The 24,191-nt window shown below is 38.8% G+C and overlaps 1 protein-coding gene across 14 annotated transcripts in view; it reads right to left on the bottom strand.

Moving 5' to 3' along the window:
• Positions 1 to 24,191, bottom strand: part of Kiaa0586 (KIAA0586 ortholog) — a 158,884-nt gene that overhangs the window by 114,066 nt on the left and 20,627 nt on the right. For all 14 annotated transcript variants that reach the window (XR_010044841.1, XR_010044838.1, XR_010044839.1 and 11 more), the window contains 3 exons: positions 23,380 to 23,601; positions 20,175 to 20,328; positions 17,487 to 17,654 (listed from right to left, as the gene is read on the bottom strand). Coding sequence is in view for 10 of the 14 variants with exons in the window: in XM_023566078.2 (XP_023421846.1) it covers positions 17,487 to 17,654; positions 20,175 to 20,328; positions 23,380 to 23,601 (544 nt within the window). In the remaining 4 variants the exon portion in view is untranslated. The remainder of the gene's footprint in view (positions 1 to 17,486; positions 17,655 to 20,174; positions 20,329 to 23,379; positions 23,602 to 24,191) is intronic.

Raw genomic sequence — 24,191 nt, 5'->3', positions numbered from 1 at the left:
GTAAAGGTAAGAGCCAGGAACAAGTCACTTTCCAGCCCCCAGTAATCTGAGTCAGCCGGGCCCCAAGCTCCTAAGAGTCAGTCAGCTAGAGCCCTTCCCTGAAACAGTCACCTCCCTGTAGGGAGCCGAGTGACAGGCATTGTTGCCTAGATGTCTCTCTCTCTCTCCTATGGGCACTGCGTCTGCCTACATTAACCATAATCCTCTTCTGCTTACGTCACTTATCCAGATGTGATGGTAACCCTGTTGTATTCATCTGTTTAACCTCTTCCTGTCCCAGCTCCCGCCCTTAGCCTATAAAAGGTGTGATTATTTTCTCAATAAACCGGAGGCTTGATTGGGTTACATCAACTTGCCTTCGTCTCTTTTTGTCTCCCCCATATCTTTTATTTAATCCCCGTTTCCCCTCCAGGAGTTCTAAACTTGTTGATCTGCAGGCCAGATCAAGTGGCGCCCAACGTGGGGCTCCTGGCACGGAGAAGTTAACGAGGGAGCCGTTCGAGAGACAGCCGGCTTAAACCGAAAGTGAAAGCAAATTGAACCAGAGACCTCGGCCGAGGAATGAGTAAACTAAATCAAGGATTAAAGCTTAAAGCAACAGGACATTAAATCAAGTGCCGAGACCTGCGCAGACGACTACCCGACGTCCTGCCCGAGTCACGGTGAGTGAACAGCAACCCCATTTCCCTTCCCCGACATGGGTCAAGTATTGAGCGAACACGAAATGTTCGTCGGAGGCCTTATAAAGGCATGAAAGACAAGAGAGATAAGGGTTGGAAAAAAATTATTACAGTATTTTCAATTTATTCATAAGGTTTGCCCTTGGTTCCCCCTAGAGGGTTCTATAGATACCAAGAGGTGGAATACAGTAAGAGATGCTTTAAAAGATTATTATAGAGTTTTCGGTCCAAAAAAGGTTCCTGTGACCACCTTTACATATTAGAATTTAATTTCTGAGCTGCTTGCCCAGAGGCATGCAGACCCTCAGGTTGAGGAGACAGTTACACTAGGTGAGGCTGCCTTGCGCGACTCCATTAAATCTACCTCAAAACCGTCCTCAAAAAAATCTGAAGCCTCTGATTTCTCAGATGCAGAGAATGATGGCCTGTTAGAGGTCCTCATACATGGTGATCTGCCACCACTTCCACCTGTTGACATGATCAGCAGGTCCCAAGATGGCAGCCCGCTACTCCCTGTGCCTCCATGGCAAATTGGGGATTCATATAAGCCTTTAAAAACAACCTTAACTCTGAAAAGCTTGCAGCCGCACAGCAGCTGATACAAGACCAGTTAGATGCAGGCCACATTGTTCCTAATAATTCCCCTTAGAACACACCTATCTTTGTTATCCAGAAAAGGTCAGGGAAGTAGAGGCTGCTACAAGACCTTAGGGCAATAAATAAGACAATGGTCTTGATGGGGCCTCTACAGCCTGGCCTCCCCTCACCCAGTGCCATTCCTTTGGGATTTTTTTAAATTGTCATAGATCTTAAAGATTGCTTATTCTCTATTCCTTTACACTTCATGACTTCCAAAAACTATTGGGAGACATTAATTGGCTCATACCATTTTTAAAATTAACTAAACATGATTTACAGCCCCTTTATGCGCTGCTTCGGGGAGACATAGATCCAACTTCCCCCCGAGAGCTTACACCTGATGCCAGGAGAGCGCTCAGTAAAGTAGAAGAGGCTATTGCTCAACAAACCAACAAACCGTTTCCTTTATGGACTACAATGAGCCTTTACAGTTTCTCATTTTTAATACAAAGCTTTGCCCTACAGCAATGTTCTGACAACAAGCTCCCCTCATGTGGGTCCATTTACCAGTCTCTCCAAAAAAAACACTTTTGCCTTATTTCCAAGCTGTCTCAGACCTAATAATCCAGGGTAGAAAGCAGGGAAAATGTTACTTTGGCAAAAAACCAGATATTATCATTCAACCTTTTACAAAAGACCAAATAGATTGGCTACTTCAGAGTACTGAAGTGTGGCCTATTGCCTTAGCTTCCTATTCAGGGACTATTGACAATCATTACCCTCCAAATAAGCTAGTTGACTTTGCTAATCGTCACTCATTTATATTCCCTAAAGTCACAGCTTCACAACCCCTTCCAGGTGCCCTGGTTTTATTCACTGATGGCTCACCCTCCGGAAGGGCTGCTTATGTATCTCAAGACAATGTTTCTACCCTCCAGGCAGATACTTCCTCTGCACAATTAGCAGAGTTCGAAGCTATTCTTGCAGCTTTTGCTGCTTACTCTGACCAACCATTTAATTTGTATACTGACAGTGCTTATCTTGCCCAGTCTGTTCCATTATTAGAGACTGTTGCTACTATATGTCATGCTTCCCCAGCTGCAAATCTGTTCAAACAATTACAATGCTTCATACGGCTTCGCCGTCATAAGTTCTTTATTGGTCATCTGCGAGCTCATTCCAACCTCCCAGGGCCTCTTGCCCAAGGAAATCATTTGGCTGATGTTGCTGTACGAGCACAGGTTTTTATGGCTCAGGACTCCAAGGTGTCTGAGGCCCAACAAGCCCACCAGTTACACCACCTTAATGCTCACACCCTCCGCCTTCTCTACAAAATTACCCGTGAGCAAGCCAGACAAATTATAAAAAATTGCCCATCTTGTGCTATCCACTTACCTGTTCAACACCTAGGAGTCAACCCTAGAGGTTTAATTCCTAACACCTTATGGCAAATGGATGTTACCCATTTCAATGAGTTTGGCAATCTAAAATATGTACATGTCATTATTGACTCTTATAGTGGCTTCATTTTTGCCACTCTCCAGACTGGAGAAGCTGCTAAACACATTATAGCCCATATGCTGTCAGCCTTCTCAGTTCTGGGATGTCCTCAACAGCTCAAGACCGATAATGGCCCTGGCTATACCAGTACCTCCTTTGCTCAATTTTGTAAAAGCCTTAATATCCTCCACACTACAGGTATACCTTATAATCCTCAGGGACAAGGCATTGTTAAACGTGCGCATCGTTCTCTTAAACTCACCATAGATAAAATAAAAAGGGAGACATGGTACCCCACCCAGGGGTCCCCTAAAAATGTCCTTTCACATGCTCTTTTTATTTTAAATTTTCTGACCCTGGATGCTTCAGGCTGCTCTGCAGCATCTCGGTTTTGACATACTCAGACTCAAACACGGTTTGCATCTGTTTTATGGAGAGACCCACTAACCAATGTGTAGAATGGCCCTGATCCAGTCCTTATCTGGGGACGAGGTTCAGTGTGTGTTTACTCTCAACAAGATAGAAAAGCTAGATGGCTACCTAAACGCCTCATAAAACAAGTAGACAGTTCTTCAAAGACCCCATATAACGCCCAAAAATAATGTTATTTCCTGAGGCACAATCCCCTGTGTTCTCTTACAGGTGACACATCTCCCTAGAGCCTTATGCTGCTTAACCAGCCTTCTTGAGCCACACCACACCCATGGTGGATTTTGACCCCTGCCAAACAGACTACAACTGCTAACAGCCATACACAAAACCCCATGACTGCAAAAGAGGCTCTTCTTGGTCTAGAAAAACATACACCAGCCAAATAAACTACATCCAGTGTTATACAAGACATGCTCCAAGACACAAAAAAATAACTTCATACAGAGACACCAACAAATGGCTGTCAACCCCTTCTCCTTGATTTTGGGGGGGGGGGGAGTTTTTCCCTTACCTAGTCCCCCTTTTGGGTCCCCTAGCTGACCTATTGTTTCTCATTTCTGTGAGTCTTGTATTTTTCAGAGGATTATGATGTTCATTAATAACCGGATAGACACATTTATGGCAAAGCCCATTCAGGTACACCATCATCAGCTGGAGATGGCAGATCAACAAACCTACAGGGAAAGAATTCCCACGAGTGGCCCATATGATGATGCGGCCTAACTGCCCTGGGGCAATGGACAGGCAGTCAGAGACGGGCAACTAGGACATGCATGTTAAGCTCTCTCTGGCTTACTTTTTCTCCATGCAATGCCCTCCATCAAGTGATGAAGCAGGTAAGAAGATGCACTTCCAAAATCAGAAGCTAAATGAATGTTTTTCTTTTTAACTACCCAACCTATGATATTCCATTACAGCAACAGAAAAAAGATCAAGACAACAAAGTAAGCCATTCGCAGACTAGGGGTAGAGAGAACAAGGCCACACCAGGAAACAAGCCCAGTTCCCAGTCTGGGGACCAGCGTCATGCGCAGGCCATCTCTAGACTGGGAACAGACAGACCCCACCCTCTCCCTGTGAGTCAGGGACATTCATGGACCAGGGGTAGAGAGAACAAGACCACATTAGAAAACAAGCCCAGTCCCAGAACCAGCACCATGAGCAGGCCACCACCAGAATGGGAACAAACAGACCCCAGGCTCTTCCAGTGAATGGACTGTCAAACAAGCAGTATAAATTCCCCATCTCACCCCACCTCATAAGCAACCGGCTTATCCAGAGGAACACAGGGCGTGATGATAGCCATGGAGATGAAATGCAATTGGATGCCTCTGTTGCTTTGGTGTTTCACTAACACTGCAGGTGTAAGGTCAGCTGTCTGATCATAGATTCAAAGGATAGCAGTACACAGTGTGACATCTGGCGGGTAATCTCCTGAAGGTTGTAGCCATTGCTGATTCCTTATGGTCTTGTTTTGAAGTCCGATATCATTTCCATTATTTTGTTGGCTTTGGTTTTATTTTATTTTGTTTATGTTAAATCCACTGGTAAGAACAGCTATTTTAAAGACTGCAAGATATTTTATGGTAGCAATTTGGATTTACTACGTTTGTTTTGAAGTCCTTTACTGCATGCATTGTTTTGTTTTTCCCAGTGCACAGGCTGAGAATCAAACACTATCCATATACCACCACTCCCACCAGCAACTTGATAATTCTGAGGTCAGCCTGAGTCAATAGCAACTAAGGTATATAAAGCAACTAAATGCTTGTATTGTTCGGTTGGTTATGCAGGCTTGGGACGAGCAGTGTGAGCATCTCTTGGGAAGATGACAGTATACAATATAGAAAATATGGAGGATTTCCTTCTATCTTGTCTTTGAAGTCCAATATTGATTTCACTGTTTTGCTTTGTTCTAATTTTTTTTTTTGCTTTATTCAATATTTTCTGTTTTGATTTGTTTTATGGTGTTTAATCTTTGGTTGGATTTTGCTATACCTGATGGAATGGACAACTATTGTGAAGATAACAAGACATAGGATAGTAGTTATTATTATTTTCCCAGTATCCTGCTCTGAAATTCTGTACTAATTCTGCTACATTGATTTAATTGGCTTTGTTCTGTCTTGTTTTGTTGGATTTTACTATCTTTAAAATAAAGAAAAAAAGAGAGCACTTAAAGTACTCAAAATTTAAAGAAAAACAACTTTCAACCCAGATTATAGAACTCCACAAAACTATCTTTCAAAAGATGGAGAAATAAGATATTTCCATGGAATTCAAGCAAAGATGGCAGACACATAACAGCTGGCTACAGAGGCTCCCTAAGATAGTCAACTTAGAATTCAACATAATACAGCACGTGGAGTCCCGAAAAGAGGGAGATGAATTCTCTCATCCCAAGAAGAAACTAAGGTGAGAAGAACCAGCAAACATACAGTCCCGGAAGTATTATTAGAACAGCTAAAGGTTCAGTGCCCCCACAGCACCAGGCGAATTGCTGAGCCGTCCGAGGTCCCGCCACTTCAATTCACTGGAGGCATAGTCACACTGAAGTTGGGGGTCAGACAGCCAAATGGACAGCTGAGATGGCGAGGAGCCTGCATAGTCCTGTGGTGAGTGATGGGAGTGGAGCCATTCCACAAAAAGTGGGGCTCCAACGGATGACATTCTAGGACCAGGCAGGAATGGCAAGCACAAGGGCTAGCAGTGACATGAGTCAGTTGTTCCTTCCTGAATGGGACTGGTAGAGTGAGCTAGGCCTGGGTCACGCGACCTGGCTGAGACCCAATAGGTTATCTGAAATCAATTCCCTGTGGCAGCAGCACACAATAACACAGTGAAGCCTCAGAAGTTTGACTGACCCAGAGGGGAGGCGGCCCATAGTAATACAGTGCAGGCCTCAGCAGCTTGAGTGATCCAGAGGGGAGGGGCCACCATACGCTGCCCCTGTCTGCAACTCACTAACACACTTCAGTGGGAAGGGTCACCTAGTCAGTGTACTTCAGAAGAATTGTAACCAACAAGAAAGAAATTGGGGCCTCCTGGAAGAAACAAAAAGATGGAAAGAAGAAGCAACAACAAAAGTCCTGAGGTCCCAACCCTGAGAACACTGACCCAGGACAGGTAAATACAAAGGAGAATGAGAACAGCAAACATGCAATATCAGACACAGTGACAGTGGACATAAAGAGAGATCTTCGGGACTTCATAGACAAGTTCAAAAGTGAAATATTTGATGTTGGAACTTAGGACACTGGGAAGCCAAAAAATCACCTCCCCTCCCTGGTAAGCGGAGGCAGTGTGGCCGACTGCAGCCCTTCCAGGGGGAGAACCAGCAGTGTCTCCTGAGATCCACGCCATGTTGGAACTTAGGACTCTGGGAAGCCAAGCTAGCACCTCCCCTCCCTGGTAAGTGGAGGCAGTGTGGCCGACTGCAGCCCTTCCAGGGGGAGAACCAGCAGTGTCTCCTGAGATCCACGCCATGTTGGAACTGAGGATGCTGTGAAAAAAATGACCATCCTGCCTCCCTGCTAAGCAATAGTGTACCTACTGTTACATAGCCTAGAGTCAAATATCCCACCTCCCCTATCCTCCTTCTCTCCCCCCCCCCACCTCTGCCCATTAGCAAATGGGAACCAGAAATCTGAGCATCTCCTGGGAGGTTGACTATAGCAAGTAAGGGGGACTTCCTTCTACATTTCTTTGAAGGCAAATATTTTTATCACTGTTTTGCTCTTTTCTGATTAATGCTACTGCTCCATTCAATATTCTGTTTTGATAAGTTCTATAGTGTTCTATATTTCATCTCAATTTGATATAGGTGATTGAAAGAACAAATATTATAAAGATAACAAAATATACTGTGATACCTATTACTGTTATCCCAGTAATCTGCTGTGAAGTTCTGTACCAATATCACTGTACGATCTTAGTTGGCTTTATTCTGACTTGTTCTGTTGTATACTTTCAAAATAAAATTTTAAAAAAAGTGAAATATTTAGCCAAGTAAAGCAAGATATATAAGAAGATTAATAAAAGAGATGTTAAAAGCCCCTCAAGCAGACACAGACAGAAGAAGGGAGGAACTCAAACAAAGGAGAGGACCATTTGATGAAAAATATAAAGAAAATATAGAATACATGAAGCAAATTCAAAGAAATAACCAGGAAATTAAAAACTCTATGGAAAGATGGCAAATCTGCTTGAAAGAAACTAAGGATAGATTATCCAAACTGGACAACAGTTTTGCAATGTGGGATTATGAAAGGAAAAACTTTATAAAGAACAAGGAAACAAGCACTAACAATACAAAGGTAGAAGAGGATCTACAACTTGAAAATAAAGAATGTAAATGAAGAAGCAGGGGTACAAACAAAGGAAGTACGAAGGGTATTCACAGAAATAATTAAGGAAAACTTCTCAAACATAGGAAAAGGAAATGATATTCAGATGTATGAGGCACACAGAACCCCAGCCACCTACAACCAAAACAGAGCTACACCCAGGCATATAATAATCAAGATCCCAGAAATTCAATATAAGAACAGAATATTAAAAGCTGTTAGAGACAAGAAACAGATAACCTATAAAGGAAGGCCCATCAGAATAATGGCAGACTTCTCGACACAAACCATCAAGTCAAGAAGAGCCTGGAGCTAAATATTCCAAGCCTTAAAAGAAAATAACCTCCAACCCAGATTGATATACCCTGCTAAACTGTCTCTAGAAATTAATGGAGAAACAAGATACTTCCAAGACAAAGAGGAACTTGGGAAATTCATAACCACCAATCCAACTCTACAGAGAATACTGCAGGCATTCAAGAGAGAGAGAAAAGTACTAGGATTCCAAGAACAGTGACATATAAGCTTCAATAAATGGAGCAGAAAACAGAATGAAGAAGATAAACAGACAACTGATGGTAAAAAAAAAAAGAGCATAACAGAAATGGCAGAGAAGGTTGGTTATAATCTCTAATATAGACTGCCTTGGTACACTAAATTAAAAAAAAAGAACCATACGTGGAATAGATCAGAAGGCAGGGTCCACTGAGATGCTATTTATTGGAAATATAATTAGCATGAAAAAGAGTACATGGACTGAAAATCAAATATGAGAAAACAATGCTCTATGTGACAGGGAACCAGAGAGTAATAGGGGCAACTAGACCAGTATTTGTGGATAGGTTGGAAAGACAGGCTTTAATAGGTAAAAGAATACAATTAGAAATCAAGTCCAGGAGAGAGAAGGTTCAGAACCACTTAGGTAAATAGCAGGTTGCCCCCCAATTTAAAATCAAGGGTCTTGGTGAGACCCAAAAATGCACAAAAATGAAAGGAGAGGGAGAGTCTTTAAAAAGATGGCAGAAGATATTGTTAATAGTGTATCAGGATTTAAAACCCACATTACTCGCACCACTCCGCTTAAATTTTATTCTCTTTTTTTTTGATAGATTTTATTCTGTCCCAGTTTGTCTACTTGCTTTAGATCTGAGGACACAGACAGCTATCCCAAAAACATCAGGATATAGCACAGTAAGCATCTTTAATTTCCTATTATCTTAATCAGGAGGCCTGTATGACTTATACTATTTTGTCGTGACTGATCTTAGTTAAATCTGGTTTGTTTGATTGTTTGGTATCAACAAATTTTATTCAAAACTGATATGATTGATAGTATCAAGTCTGAGAGTATAGGCAACTACACTGAAGATGACAAGACTATGATATACATTCTGGTTTGATAACTGCCTGCTTTTGAAGTTTTATACTATATACAAAGTTGTGTTTTTATTAATACTGTTATGTACTGACATATTCAATTATATTATGTCTCACGATATAGCCAATTCTATGGAAGATAACAAGAGACAACACAGGAACTATGGTAGAACTCCTTGTAAAAAGGTCTTATATGTCTTTTTCATTTCATGTGTTTATAGGAATATGTTTTGTTTTGTCTTGCTTTGTTTTGTTTCTCCCTCATATAGAAAGCTTAGAAATACATGTTAAGACTCATGTATGTGTAGAATCTATAAACAGTTTATGAGAACTGATCTTATGACACATGATGAAATGAACAGACACTTAAAGAAAAATGCAAACTAAAATACCCAGTGCTGATCCTGGAGTGTCATAATGTGACACCCAGCAACAGTATTACTCTTTGTTCAGAGTGATATTAGCCTGCTTGGGTTTGTTCAATCTCAACATAATTGAAGATATGGATAACTGCATGTATGTTTAAGTGTATAGGAGTAATAACCATATTTCTAAGTTTTTGTTGGATAGTTGAACAGAACTGTTTGAATCCCTACTTTATATGCTCCATTTTAGTATCTATTTGTAAGAGGACAATCTGTAATCATCAACTAGTGATTTCTTACTGTTTATTTTTTTCTTTCAAAGTATGTATTATTTCTACCCGTTTTCTGTTGTTTAGTCTTTCTTTAAATAAAATTTTTTAAAAAATGTTTTAAAAAGATACTTCCATGACAAAAAAAAAAAAAAAAAAATCTGAAGAAATTTATAACCGCAAACCAGCACTCCAAAATGTTCTTTCTGAAGAACAGAACAGAGATAATAAGGACTACAGTTCCAGGAACCCCAACAAAAGGAATCCTTCAGGGAAGGCAAACAGTTACAGGGAGCAGGAAGAAAGGGGGATCCAATTAACAGGAAAATAATATCACAAGGGTAAGTCAATACTTAACAGTTATAACCTTCAATGTTCATGATCTCAGTTCACCAATCAGAAGACACAGACTGAAAGAATGGATCAAGAAGATCCAATGATATGATGCATACCAAACACACATACAATTCAAAAAGAAATTCACAGAAGTCAAAGGATAGAAAAACAATACTCCATGAGATACAACCCAGAAAAAAGCAAGGGTGGCTGTTTTAGTTTATAAAGTGAATTTCAAGCCAAGGCTTGAGAAATACAGAAGCTCAGTACATTCTCATAAAGGGAACAATCCAAGAGGAAGAGATAATAGTCATGAATCTATGTCCAACAAATACCAGTGCAACCAACTATATAAAACAATTACTAATGGACATAAAAATTCAAATAAGCCCTAATACACTTGTACTGGGAGACCTCAATACCCTATTGTCACAAAAACACACAGCAACTAGACTGAAAATCAATAATAAGGAAATATTGGAGCTAAATCAAATTTTTGAACAAATGGGCCAAGTAGATATCTATATCTATATCTGTGGGGTGTTCTACCCCACAACATCAGAATATACATCCTTCTCAGCTGCACACAGCATGTTCTCAAAAATAGACCATGTACTGGCTTATAGAACATGCTTAAGTAGACTTCCGGGAGAACATGGCGGACAGATAACAGCAACTACCGGAGGCTCTCTGAAAGACTCGGCTCAGAAGCCAGGAATGGTGCGGACTAAGGAGACATAAGTCGGTGGAGATATGCTCTGCTGACTCAGGAACGAACTGGGCTGAGAGAAGCCAACTTGGAATGCAGTCCTGGTGCTAAAACAGGAACAGAAAAGACTCGGTGTGGAGGCTGGAACCGCGCCACTGTAAGCCGCGATTTGGGTTTCCCGCCGCGCGGCGGCTGGCTGCCTCTACAGCAGCTCGGCAAGGAGAGAGACACGCGGAAGCTCTGAGAACAGCAATCTGCGAACGGCAGGGAGGCGTGCACTGACTTGTGGTGAGGTGAGTGAGAGAAACTGACACTCTACCACAGTTTGACTCCAGCAGAGGACTTTCTGGGCCCGAGCAGTCCTGCGGGAGCAGGGCGCGGTGGCGACTCCAGTCACACATCCCCCTCTCGGGCGGGATTGGTGAAAAGTCCCTGGCCTGCGTGAAGCTGCCGGCGGACCTGGTAGGATGTCCCAACCCAGATCCCAGAGCCTGACGGTGGCCGGGAGGGGAGACGCGTAGGCTGCCTGGTCCGTAACTCCCTGGTGCGCAGCGGTGAGTGGGAACAACTAACTGGCGCAATTCGATCAGGCTGTGGCTGACTGGGAGAGAAGCTGGGCCTCTTATATAAGCTTGCATATATAAGGAACAGAGAAGAAGAGGCAGCATGGGAAGAGGCAGCAACAAGAAAGGCTCCTCGGCCCCCAATTCTGAGAAACAGGCAATAGCAGACACCGCACCAATACACATAAGGCACCATATAGAGAGCCTCATAGACCAATTCAGGAATGAAGTTATCAATGACCTGAAGCTAGAAGTATGCAGAATAGTTAGAGAAATGCTAAGTACCACCCAAGAAAAAACAGGCGGTGGAATGGAAGAACAGAAAAAAAGGGGAGAATTGTTTGATGGAGAAAACAGAGAAAGCATAGAATACGTGAAGCAGGTTCAAAGGGACTACCAAGATACTAAGAAGTCTATAGAAGACTGGCATAACAGCTTGAAAGAAACTAAGGACAGACTATCTGAACTGGAGGGCAGACTTGTAATATGGGAGAATGAAATGAAAAACTTCTTAAAAATAACAAAGAAACAAACAGCAATAATACAAAGACAAGAAGATGATAAGAGGATCCATAACTTAAGGATTAAGAACATAAAAGAAGAAGTAGGGACACAAACAAGTGAACTACAAAAGCTACTCACAGAAATAATCCAGGAGAATTTTCCTAATTTAGCAAAAGGTAAAGATACTCAGATGTATGAGGCATACAGGACCCCAGCTACCTACAACCCAAACAGAGCAACACCCAGGCATATAATAATAAAAATTCCAGAAATTCAATACAAGAACAGAATATTAAAAGCTGTAAGAGACAAGAAACAGACCACTTACAAGGGAACACCCATCAGAATTACAGCAGATTTCTCTGCACAAACCATCAAATCACGAAGAGCGTGGGGGGAAATAATTCAAGCATTGAAAGATAATAATCTCCAGCCAAGATTGAGATATCCTGCACAACTGTCCCTGGAAATTGATGGAAAAACAAGGTGCTTCCAGGATAAAGAAGAACTGGGGGAATTTGCAACCACCAATTCAACTCTACAGAGAGTATTGCAGGATATTCTAAAAAAAGAAAAATACAAAGAATGCAGAAATAATGGCAGAGAGGCCACAACGAATGGAGCAGAGAACAAAATGAAGAAGACAAACTGACAGCTACGGACAGAAAAAGAGCTTAACAGAAATGAGGCAGAGAAGATTGGATGATAGGAACAGCTATTTTGGAGAAAATGACATCTTAATAGGTAATACAGATTTAGTACCATCTTGTTTTGAAGTCTCATCTAGCTTTTGTCCTTCTGTCTCCAATGGTCTAAATAGGCTGTATCTTATTGGATTTTATTATGTACGATAGTATAAGCAAAAACCTTTTAAAGACAAGGAGATTATACCGAAACCATTGTTCATTTTGTTAGTTGATTCTAAATACTCTGTAATACTGTCATTCTCTTGAATGGTTTTACATTGTTTTGATATACTTAATGCTACAGTATACGAAGTTGTACTCAAGGATTTCAAAGAAAGAAACAACATGGTAACTACTTTTAGGTTAGGATTATCTGGTGGTGAAACCCTATTCTGCTTAAATGGTTATGTTTTGATCTGCGCTGTTTCGTTGTTATGCCCTCTTTTATCTCAATCTCCACTCCATTATTTACTTTTTTATCTTTATCCTTTTAATTAAAGGAAAAAAAATAGCAGGATATATTATAGTAACCCACTTTGACTTTTCATTACCTTGATTTAAAGCCCTGTATTACTCTCACCATCTGGTTTTTAACTGATGTTCCCCTATTCTGTTTTGCTGGATAGTATCAGGTTCGAAAGTTTAGGCATCAGCTGTGAAGATAATGAGATTCATTATGACGCCCATTCTTGTTGACTTTTATCTACTTTTGAAGACCTACAATGTCTCCAATGTTTTGGTTTTGTCGGTTTTATTCTTTACTGTTTTGTTCAATTGTATTATAACTAATGATATAGGCAATTCTATTAGAGATAGCGGGAGGCATTATGGTAACCATTGTTGATCACCTTGTATTATGTTTTTACATTATCTATTATGTCCACCCTTTTGACTTGACCGATTCTGTTCTGTTATGTCACATTTGGTTTTACTCTCTTCCAAAAAAGTAATAAGAACCGTGGGAGCAATGAAACCCAAAATGTGTAATAGTCATGGTACAAAAGAGAGGAAAAGAAAGTGCTCCAAACTATATAACTGCATGTATATTTAAGTGTATAAGATAGAAAATGATATCACAGAGTTTTATTGGATCAATGAACAGAACTGTTAGCAGTATCATTGATGGAATGTCCACTTTACAAGCTTTAATTTTGTGACTTGAACAATTATTTCTAAGATGACAATATGTAATCCAAAAAAAAAATAAATAAAAAAAAAAAAATAAAATAAAAAAAATAAAAAAAAGAACATGCTTAAGTAAATGTAAAGGAGCTGAAATTATCCTATGCATATCAGACCACAGTGCAATGCAACTGGAAATCCATGCCAAAGGAAACCACGAGAACTTCATAAACACACGAAAATTAAATACCACCCTACTCAACAACTGATGGGTCATAGATGACATTAAAGAAGAAATTAGACAGTTTTTATATTTGAATAATAACACCACACAAAGCAGAACTTGTGGGACACAATGAAAGCAGTGTTAAGAGGGAAACTTATAGCAGTAAATACCCATCTCAGGAAAACAGAGCAAATGCACATAAACAACTTAATGCTGAACCTCAAACTTCTAGAGAAAGAAGAGTAGGCTAAGCCAAAAGCTTGTACGAGGGAAAAAATTATAAAGGTCAGACCACAAATTAACACACTGCACACTAAAAAAAAAAAAAAATACAAAGAATCAAAGCCTTGGCTCTTTGAAAGATTAAATAAAATTGCCAAACCCTTAGCCAACCTTATCAAAAAAAAAAAAAAAAAGACTCAAATCCATGCAATTAGGAACAAAAAGAGTGAAATCACAACAGTCCCAGCAGAAATCCAAAAAATCACCTATACCTACTTTGAAAACTTGTATTCTAACAAGATGGAAAATACAGAAGAAATGGACAGATTCCTCAATACATATAAATTACCAAAGCTGAATAAAAATGATATAAAAATCCTAAATAATCCAATATCAATAAATGAAATTAAACATGTAATTAAAAACCTACAAACAAAGAAAAGCCCAGACCCTGACAGATCCACCGCTGAATTCTCAAGAAATTTAGAGAGGGGGGCTGGGGATTTAGCTCAGCGGCATAAGCGCCTGCCTTGCAAGCAGGCAGTCGTGAGTTCGATCCCTGGTACCGATAAAAACGAAAAAGACAAAAAAAAAAAAAAAAAAAAGAAAAGAAATTTAGAGAAGACTTAACACTATGGCTTCTGAAACTCCTTAATGAAACTGAACAGGAAGCAGTACTTCCAAATTCATTCCTGGAAGTATTACCCTGATACCAAAACCAGTGAAGGATGCAAATAAGAAAGAGAATTACAGTCCAGTCCCCCTAATGAACTTTGGCAAAAATCCTCAGTAAGATTCTGGCAAACAGACTGCGGCAAACCATCAAGAAGATTATACACCATGATCAAGTGGGATTCATTCCAGGGATGCAGCGATGGTTCAACATACATGACTCCATAAATATAATATGCCATATTAACAGACCCAAGAACAAAAATCATATGATCATCTCACTAGATGCAGAAAAAGCTTCTGACAAAGTCCAGCATCCATTCATGATAAAAAAAAAAAAAACTTACAGAAAATTGGAATAGATGGTCTTTAGCTCAACCTGATAAAAGCCATCTATGACAAACAACAGCTAATATATTAAATGGACAAAAACTGAAAGCTTTCTCTATAAAATCAGGAACAAGACAAGGATGTCCTCTGTCTCCTCTCTTACTCAACATAGTCCTGGGTACTTTAGCTGGAAGAATTAGTTAAGAAAAAGAAATAAAGATAGGAAACAAAGAAGTTAAACTCTCATTATTTGAAGATGACATGATACTCTACTTAGACGACTCCAAAAGCTCTACCAAAAGACTAAGAGATTTAATAAGCAAATTCATAACATAGCAAGTTACAAAGTCAACACTCAACAACCAATAGCCTTCCTGTACACGAATAACAAATTCAGTGAGAGAGAATCAGGGATATAACACCTTTTACAATAGCATTCAAAAAAATAAAATACCTAGGAATCAATCTAACAGAGGAGGTAAAAGACCTCTACATTGAAAACTATAGTACTTGGAGAACTACCCCAGTGCTCTTGGGAAGGAAGAACCAATATAGTAAAAATTGCCATACTTACAAAATTGTTATACAGATTCAATGCAATCCCAATCAAAATTCTAATAGCATATCTCACAGAATTAGAGAAAACAATCCTAAAATTCATCTGGAACCACAAGAGACCTCAAATAATCAAGGCAATTCTGGGCAACGAAGACAAGACAGGAGGTATCACAATCCCTGATTTGAAATTGTACTATAAAACTACTGTGATAAAAAGTACGATGCTGGGGAAAAAAACAGACCCAAAGATCAATGGAACAGATTAGAAGATGCAAAAACAACTCCAGACACACTAAGCCATCTTATCTTTGATCAATGTGCCAAACACATTCACTGGTAGAAAGATACCCTCTTTAATGAAAATTTTAAAAGTAGCTTTCCACATGCTGAACATCAAAACTGGACCCATGTATTCTACCATGTACTAAGCTAAAATCAGGATGGATCAAAGATCTTAATATTAAAATAGAAACATTAAATCTATATTTTTAATATTTTTCTTTTTTATTTTATTTTGTTTTAAAGAGAATGAAACAAAACAAAACAGAATAAAGCCAATCAGAACAAACCATTGAAAGTGAGACAGTATTTCAAAACAGGATAATAGGTAATCAACAATGGTTACCATAAAGCCTCTTATCTTCAAATTTGCTGTCCATGCCATCAGAAAATAAAATGAAACAATACAGAACAGAACAAAACTAATGAAAGTAGAACATTGAAGAAAACAAAGCAATACAATGGAACAAAACAAAACAGTAAGGACAATAATGGATTTCAAAGAAAGACAGATGGAAACCCCATAGTTGCTATATTACCTATTGTTATCTTCTAAATAGATGCTCAGACTACCAGCTTTAGACCTGCAAAGTCAATCAAACAGTACAAGAATTGTTTTCATACATCAGTTGCTATCAACTCAGCCCCTATGCCTCTGAATCAGCTGGTTTCTTACAGAGGAGTGAAGGGGACCCTCTCCTTGTCTTGTAGCCTGCATGCCAGCTGATTCACAGGAAGGGCAAACTGTGTTTCTTGTTTTTCTTCCTGGCCCCAACTGGGCCACTTCGTGCTCATGGGAAAGGTGAATTGGCTTCTTGTTTCTCTCAATATTTTTCTTTAAACTATACTTAACTAGGCAAAGCAAGGTTCTTTAGAGACTCTGTAGGAGTTAAGAGTATACAGCTTTAATTGATCTATCCCCTTAAGTTATTCTAAACCTTTAATGAACAAGTTTTGTTGTTAATAAATAGCCATTTCTTTGCTAAAAGTAAGGCTGAACATTTTTAGAGCAGATTTCCTTACATTGTTTTTAGGTGTGAATTTCAAAGGTTAATTTCCCTGAGAGGGAAATTTAATCTTTATTACTGTGTTCAGCTGGAGAAAACACTGATATATAAACTTTTTTTAAAAAATACATTTTATTTCAAGGAAAAAAAGTCTAAAACAAAATTTCAAAGCACATCAACTAGGGGCAAAATTGGTGCATACATACATTGCACATTGTTACCCCAAGGTCATTCCCATGGAGCACGAGACATCTGCTTACAATTTATGAACAGTACCAGCACAAATCTTTCTCTTTATTGAACTCAGAGAAATCAGTAGTATAACTATCTGAACTACTTTTTTGTATACATATATATATACATATGTTGTTGTTTTCAGCTTCTCACGCTAGTGAGACAATGATTACAAATGTGTGTCTTATTTATTTCACTCATGAGTATGGTCTCATATTGTATCCATTTAGCTATACAGGTCTCTAGTTTAGCCTCCTTTGTGGCTGAGTAGTACTCCATTGCATAAAAACACAAGATCTTTTTTATCCATTCCTTAGTTGATGGGCCTTTAGGTTGTTTTCAAGATCTGAAAATTGTGCTGCTATAAACATGAGTGCACATATATCATTGTGGTATGATTTTTATAAATTGTGAATGAGAAAAATCTCAGGACAATTTTCTAACTTGAAATAGTACTAAAAAATGGGTATAGATACAATTACTTTCTTACCTTTATAATCTGATTTTTCCATATTTTCTTTTTCTTCCATAGGATTTTCCCTCTTTGGCATTTCACCATCCCTAGAAACAGGTACAGGAGCAAACCTGCGAGGTGCTGGTGTCTCCAAAGGAGATTCCTGCTCATCAAAATAAGTATCTTCAACTTTTCTTAAAGTTGCTTTAGTAGAGAATAATAAATGTAAATTACTTAAAATGCTTAAATCATAGAGTATTATTCTTCCCTCTACTTTAAAAATAAAACAAAAACTCACAGGATACACAAATTATTAACAAATGTATGGAAATAGCATCATCTTTACTAAAAACCAAAAGAAATGAACATTATAACCATTCTACACATAAACCTGGTAAACAAGAATCAATACAATATGTAGCCAGGCATGGTGGCACATGCCTGTCATCCCAGCACTGGGAAGGCTGAGACAGGAGAATCATCGCAAGTTTGAGATCAGACTGGGACATCTAGCCTGAACTACATAGCGAGATCCTGCCTCAAAAAGATAAAAAAGAGAAGAAAAAAAAATCACTATACTAATATTCAGTATTTTACACTGTGGTGAAAATGCACAGCAACACATTTCTACAACAATGGAAACTGATAAACCATCTGGTAGTATACTTTGATCTATTAATCTTGCTCTTGAGAATTTATCTTAAGGAAATAAAATAAAAAAAGAAAATGTTTAATGTATGACATATTTAGCAGAGTATCACTTATAAAAAGCAAAACTTAAAAACTGCCTACCTGTCCCATAAGAAAACGATCAAATATATTGTGGAATAGTTATTCAATAGACTATCCTTTAATTACTAAATCATAGTTATTAAAGTTTTAAATTGAGAGGCATAGCTCAGTGGCAAAGAACTTGCCTAGCATGCAAGAGGCCCTAGGTGTAATTCTCAGGACCACAAAAATACAAGTTAAAATTGTGAAGATGAATTGTATTTAAGTAGAAAATGATTTAATAAAAAGTACAAAATGTATCTATGTTACAACTACAACTACATAAAAAAATGATGTTATGTCCAAGAAGCAGAGAAAAATAAGTTTGTTGGATTTTTAATTTACTCATTTTTATTTCTTATTATAATGCACATACACACAGAAACTAACTGAGTAAACATAGACCATCAATAAAAGACATTTTTCCTTTAAACTCAAGTCAAAAAATCAAAATCATGAACAAATAATTTTCTGGACTTGAGTAAGCAGACTAGAAACAAAGCGTCCACTTCTATAGACAGTGATCTAGGACTAGGTCAGCAGACACCTCGAGTCCTAGCCTGGCTATGGTATCTTCTTTCAATGTTGGGAACCTGCAGCAGACAGGTCACGTGCTTCCTGCTTCACATTCCTCTCACCTCAATTTGAAAATTCACTGAGTACTTCACAACTGTTTCATAAGGACTATTCATTTTTACTAAGTATATACCACCTTATAAGGATTCTTTAATAATTGTAATTCAATGACTTCCTAACAAGTCATCAAATTATAATACATGGATCTATATATCATGAAAAGGCCAGTTCTTTGATTTTCCTTAATTCATTAATCATATGTCAACAATTTGGAAATGTATTTATTAATTTACTCTGAATTCTAAAGTTTTAACAAATAAGATACATATTCCTGTTATATTATATTCCATTAAAAAAAACAGATTTGCATCAGTAACTCCAGAACTACTTAGAAATAGGGTAGCCCCTGACCTCTCCATTATCCATGGGAGATATGTTCCAAGACTCCAAGGGCATGCTACAGCTTCTGACAGTGCTAAGCCATATATATACATACATATATACCTATATGCTATATCACTGGATATATATGTGTGTGTGTGTGTGTGTGTGTGTGTGTGTGTATACTCAGTTTGTCCTGTTCACACATAAGGAACACTGCGGATACCTGGAAAAAGAGACACTTCTTATCCTGGACAGGACCAAATACAACAAGAGGGAATTTCATGTTACTTGGAACAACATCCAACTTACAATAGTTTATTTCTGGACTTTCCATTTAATATTCAGAGACTAAAAGGGCTAGATAACTGAAACACTAGCAAGGAAAACTGCAGATAATGGGGGACAGTAGTAGTTTATAATTGTAGTTAGGTGGGGTTTTCACTGGCAAAATCAAGAAAAAGGTAAATATGAACTTCATCACAAAATTAAAGAAATATTACAAGTATTTCTAATACCATACAAATAAATGTTTCTTAGATGTGTCAATGTTCTGACCACTTAATGAAAGTTATTAATTAAAACCATAAATTAGGACATGATCCATAATTTTAACAAGTTGCATAATAACCTAAGATGCACTTGACCCAAGAAAAGGACTAATTTTATAAAATGAAGACTGCTACAAATGAAATATGATGGTGCATACTCATAGTCCCACCAGGTTGGGCAGCTTAGGCAGAAAAATCACAAATTTGAATCCTGCTTAAGTAGCATAATGATTTAGGGAGTTCCTGTGCCAAAAAAGGGCCGGGGAGGTGGCTCAGTGCAAGGTCCCTGGGTTCAAATTCAAGCACCACCAAAATAAAGGAAAAAAGACTTCAAATAAATTTTATAAAGAACTCCTACCACTACTTAAATATGATCTTAGCTTGTACGGAATGAGGGAAACACATGGCTGACATTTTTTATTCATAAGGAACTAACTATGTTCACCTTGTTTGGAAGCAAATGGCTCATGTGAGGACAGCATGCTGCCGCCGACAAAAGGACATCCTGGTTCTCTGGAATGCTTCTCCATGGCTCTGGGGGCAAGCGTGCTAGCAGGTGGAAAAGTATTGGTCTTCAGTGCAGCACTAATAAAATGGGTCTACAGGAAATAAGATCATGTTGTTAATCTGAAATATCATCTGAAAGGGTCAGATGACAAAATGTACTGAGAAGTATTAGCAGATTTGAAGCCAATTCTTGACGTTTAATCAACCATGACAAAGCAGACAAAGCAGACCTTTCTGCAGCAACTCTGGAGTCCTGCAGAGATGCCCTGGGGAATGAAGGACACAAGATGCCTAGCCTGTCACCTGTGACACCAGTCACACTCTAACTGTTTCAGACTTCAGTAACTCCCTGCCCATCTCACCAACCAAGTTTAGAGGCCACTCAACAGGCCAAGAGAAGGCCAAGAAGGAAAGGCTCAATCCTCAATTTCCACTTCAACCAAAAATTCAGAAAGAAAACATCCCACCTTTAAGTTCTGAATGGTAAATGTTATTTTATTCCATTTTTGTTATATTGTATTTTTGAGACAGGGTCTTGATATGTAGTGCAGGCTGACCTCAAACTTGCAGCAATCCTCCTGCCTCAGCTTTCCAAGTGCTGGAATTACAAATGTGAGCCACCACTTCAAAATAAAAACTTTTAAAAAGCCACAGTGTAGCTGAGTGGTATATCACTGGCATAGGGTGAGCAAGGCCATGGATACAATTCCAAGCACAATATAACAACAACAATGAAAGAATCTCCAAATACCAACAATACATTTTAGCTAAAGAAACCAAGTCAGGGCTGGGGATTTAGCTCAGCTGCGTAAGTGGCTGCCTGGCAAGCATAAGGTTGTAAGTTCAATCTCTGGTATCAAGAAAAAAAAAATCAAGCTCAGAGAAGTTATTTATGGACTGGCAAATGACAATAAGACCAATTTACACTGGCCTCCATGAAATAATATGCTGCACATTTAATTTTATCATTCATTCATTCACTATAATGGATCAAACCCAGAGCCTTTACAGCGAGCTATAGTCCCGGCCCTTTCCAGATTTTTGAGAGAGGGTCTCTGAAAGCTGCTAAGTTTCCCAGGCTGAACTCTAACTTCCCAGAGTGATGGAATTATTTTAGTTATGTTTCAAGTACTTATTAAAACTTTATTATATGTATAAAATCATTCAATATGCTCTTTGGTCTCATGAAAAGCTTAAAATACACCCTTATCAAGAAATTCCAGGTAGCCAGGTATGGTGGTACACTCCTGTAAATCCCAGCACTCAGGAGGCTGAGAGGGAAGGACTGCTGCTGAGTTTGAGGCCAGCCTGGGCTACATAGTCAATTTAAGGTATCCTGAACTATCAAATAAAACCCTATCTCAAAAACAGAGAAACAACAACAAAAGAAATCATGAAAATTGCATGACTTTACTGTTCATTTCATGATAACATATTAACATCTAATAAACTCACTTTTGTACATTCTTCTGAATGCTACATATTATAATTTTTTAAGTTTTAAAACATTAAAACTACATTGCCAAGCACGGTGGTGCATGCCTGTAATTCTAGCACTCAGAAGGCTGAGGATCACCACCAGTCTGAGGCCAGCCTCAGCTACATAGTGAGTTCAAAGTCAGTCTAAATTGCACAGAGACTGCCTCAAAATAAATAATAAACCAATAAATAAAACTGCACATTAATTAGAAAAAAACAAATTTACAATGGTCATTTACTCATTTATTAAAAAAAGGTTGAGGGGGCTGGGGATTTAGCTCAACGGCATAAGCACCTGCCTTGCAAGCAGACAGTTGTGAGTTTAATCCCTGGTACCAATAAAAAGGAAAAAGACAAAAAAAAAGGTTGAGGACTGCATAATGTTCTAAGACTTGGCAGTTCCAAAATAAAAACTATCAACTCTTCCTGAGGATGACTCTTCTTTTTGTGACAGGCCAAAGTCTCGTACCCAAAAGGCATTAAAAATATTCATTATTAGCCAGAGGTGGAGGTGCACACTTGTGATCCCAGCCCTCTGAGAGGCTGAGGCAGGAAGACTGCAAGTTCTAGCCTGGACTAGGTAGTTAGTAGTTTAGGGAGATCCTCTCTCAAGATAAAATGAGCTGTGGATACAGCCAGTCAGAAGGCTCGGAGTTCAGCGCCCAGTACAAGGCCAGCCTGAACTGTAGAGTGAAGCCTTGTCTCAAAAATTCAAAAAGAGAAGAAAGCAACAAGCCCTCCTTCAAGGTAAGCAGCTGCGACGCAAGCAAGCAGCGGGCGCGCCAGGGAGAGAACAAGTCAGCATCTACCAAGATCCAGCCATGTTGGAACTTGGGGGGCTGAGCAAGAAAGCAATCAGCCCTCCTTCCTGGTAAGCAGTGCAAGCAGAGGTCAGCAGTGGGTGAGCCAGGAAAAGAACACGTCAGCGTCTCCCATGAGCCTACCAGCAAGGGCTGAGAATCAAACATTCCATCCCCTCCTCCCAGCACTGGATGGTGTCCACTCCTGGAGTTGATCGCAACTAAGGTACATTAAACAACTAAATGCTTGTATTGTTTGTTGATTATGTAGGCCTGGGGCCAGCAGTCTAAGCATTTCTTGGGAGGATGACAATATGCAATATAGCAAATATGGGGGATTTCCTTCTAACTTGTCTTTGAAGTCCATTATTGTTTTCACTGTTCTGCTTCGTTCTGATTAGTTTACTTTATTCAATATTCTGTTTTGATTTGTTTTATAGTGTTTTGGTTTTGGTTTGATTTTGCTATACCTGATGGAAGGGACAACTACTGTGAAGATAACAAGATATATATGGTAGCTATTATTGTTTTCCTGGTATCCTGCTCTGAAGTTCTGTAGCAATTTTGCTGCATTGTCTTGACTGGCTTTGTTCTGTCTTATTTTGTTGAATTTTACTATCTTTAAAATAAAAAATAAATAAAAGAAAAGAAAAAGGAAAAAACCAACTATAAGGAAAGATCTTATAGGATTAGTGATATTTGAGCTAGAATACTCAGAGTCTCCAATGAGATGAAGAACGATAAAGAAGTAAATCACAATTCAAGAAGCAAAGCTATTATAATCTAATGAGCTACTGCAATTTATCTAACTTGAGGGGCAATGAAAAAAGATGCCAGGATGCATACTGGCTTTGTTACAGCTACCTGGATATCTATTTGCTGCTGCTGTAATTTTTCCAGGTGCTTTAAGTGCTGCTCCATGAATACGTTCATTTGCTTCTCATGGTCATGACAGTACAATTTCTCTTGTTTATTCTGAATGCTTGTCTGCTGCTCTGTAACACGTTTTAAGTGTTTATCAGTCTCCTGTAATTTATTAAGTAATTCCGTAACAGAATTAACTTTTGCTTCCAAATCACTCTGCACCTGAAACAATAAAAATATCAGAATAGTATTTCATATTGTAGAAAGATACCAAAACTATCTTCAATCACTAGACAGTTATTTATGGCAACTGATATTGAAAATTATCACATTGGAGCTTTTACAACTACTTTTTGATGATCTGATGCCTTTTAGTCATAGAGGTAAAATGCAGAAGATACCAATCGTTAGGTGTGCTTCCTCTCATTTAAAAACATATACACACCAAATTTGCTACACAGAAATGTATAATGCAAAAATAAGACATTTAAATGGAAATTAAAAGAGAACAAATAAGCGGCACAAGTGCCTGCCTGGCAAGCACAAGGTCATGAGCTCAGGCCTCAGTACCAAAAAAAAAAAAGAGAGAGAGTGAGACTAAAATTAGCAGAACGGAGTAGTTTTTGATATTTCATCCATTTAAGGATGAATCAGGACAGCAACCATGAACTCTAGTTTTAGTCCTACTATCTATAAAGCCTGGTCCTTCCATGACCTGTGGCTATTTCCTCACCACAGACTTAAGTAGCTGCAGCGACGTCAGGCTCCTTCTAGCTCTCAAATGAGGATAACCTGTCATTCCTACTGCAGGG

The sequence above is a fragment of the Cavia porcellus genome, unplaced genomic scaffold, assembly GCF_034190915.1.
Source record: "Cavia porcellus strain 051 isolate PalLab524CR breed Dunkin Hartley unplaced genomic scaffold, mCavPor4.1 scaffold_31, whole genome shotgun sequence".
NCBI lineage: Eukaryota > Metazoa > Chordata > Mammalia > Rodentia > Caviidae > Cavia > Cavia porcellus.
Note: the sequence above shows the minus strand (reverse complement) of the source record. Positions and strands in the feature narration are given on the sequence as shown.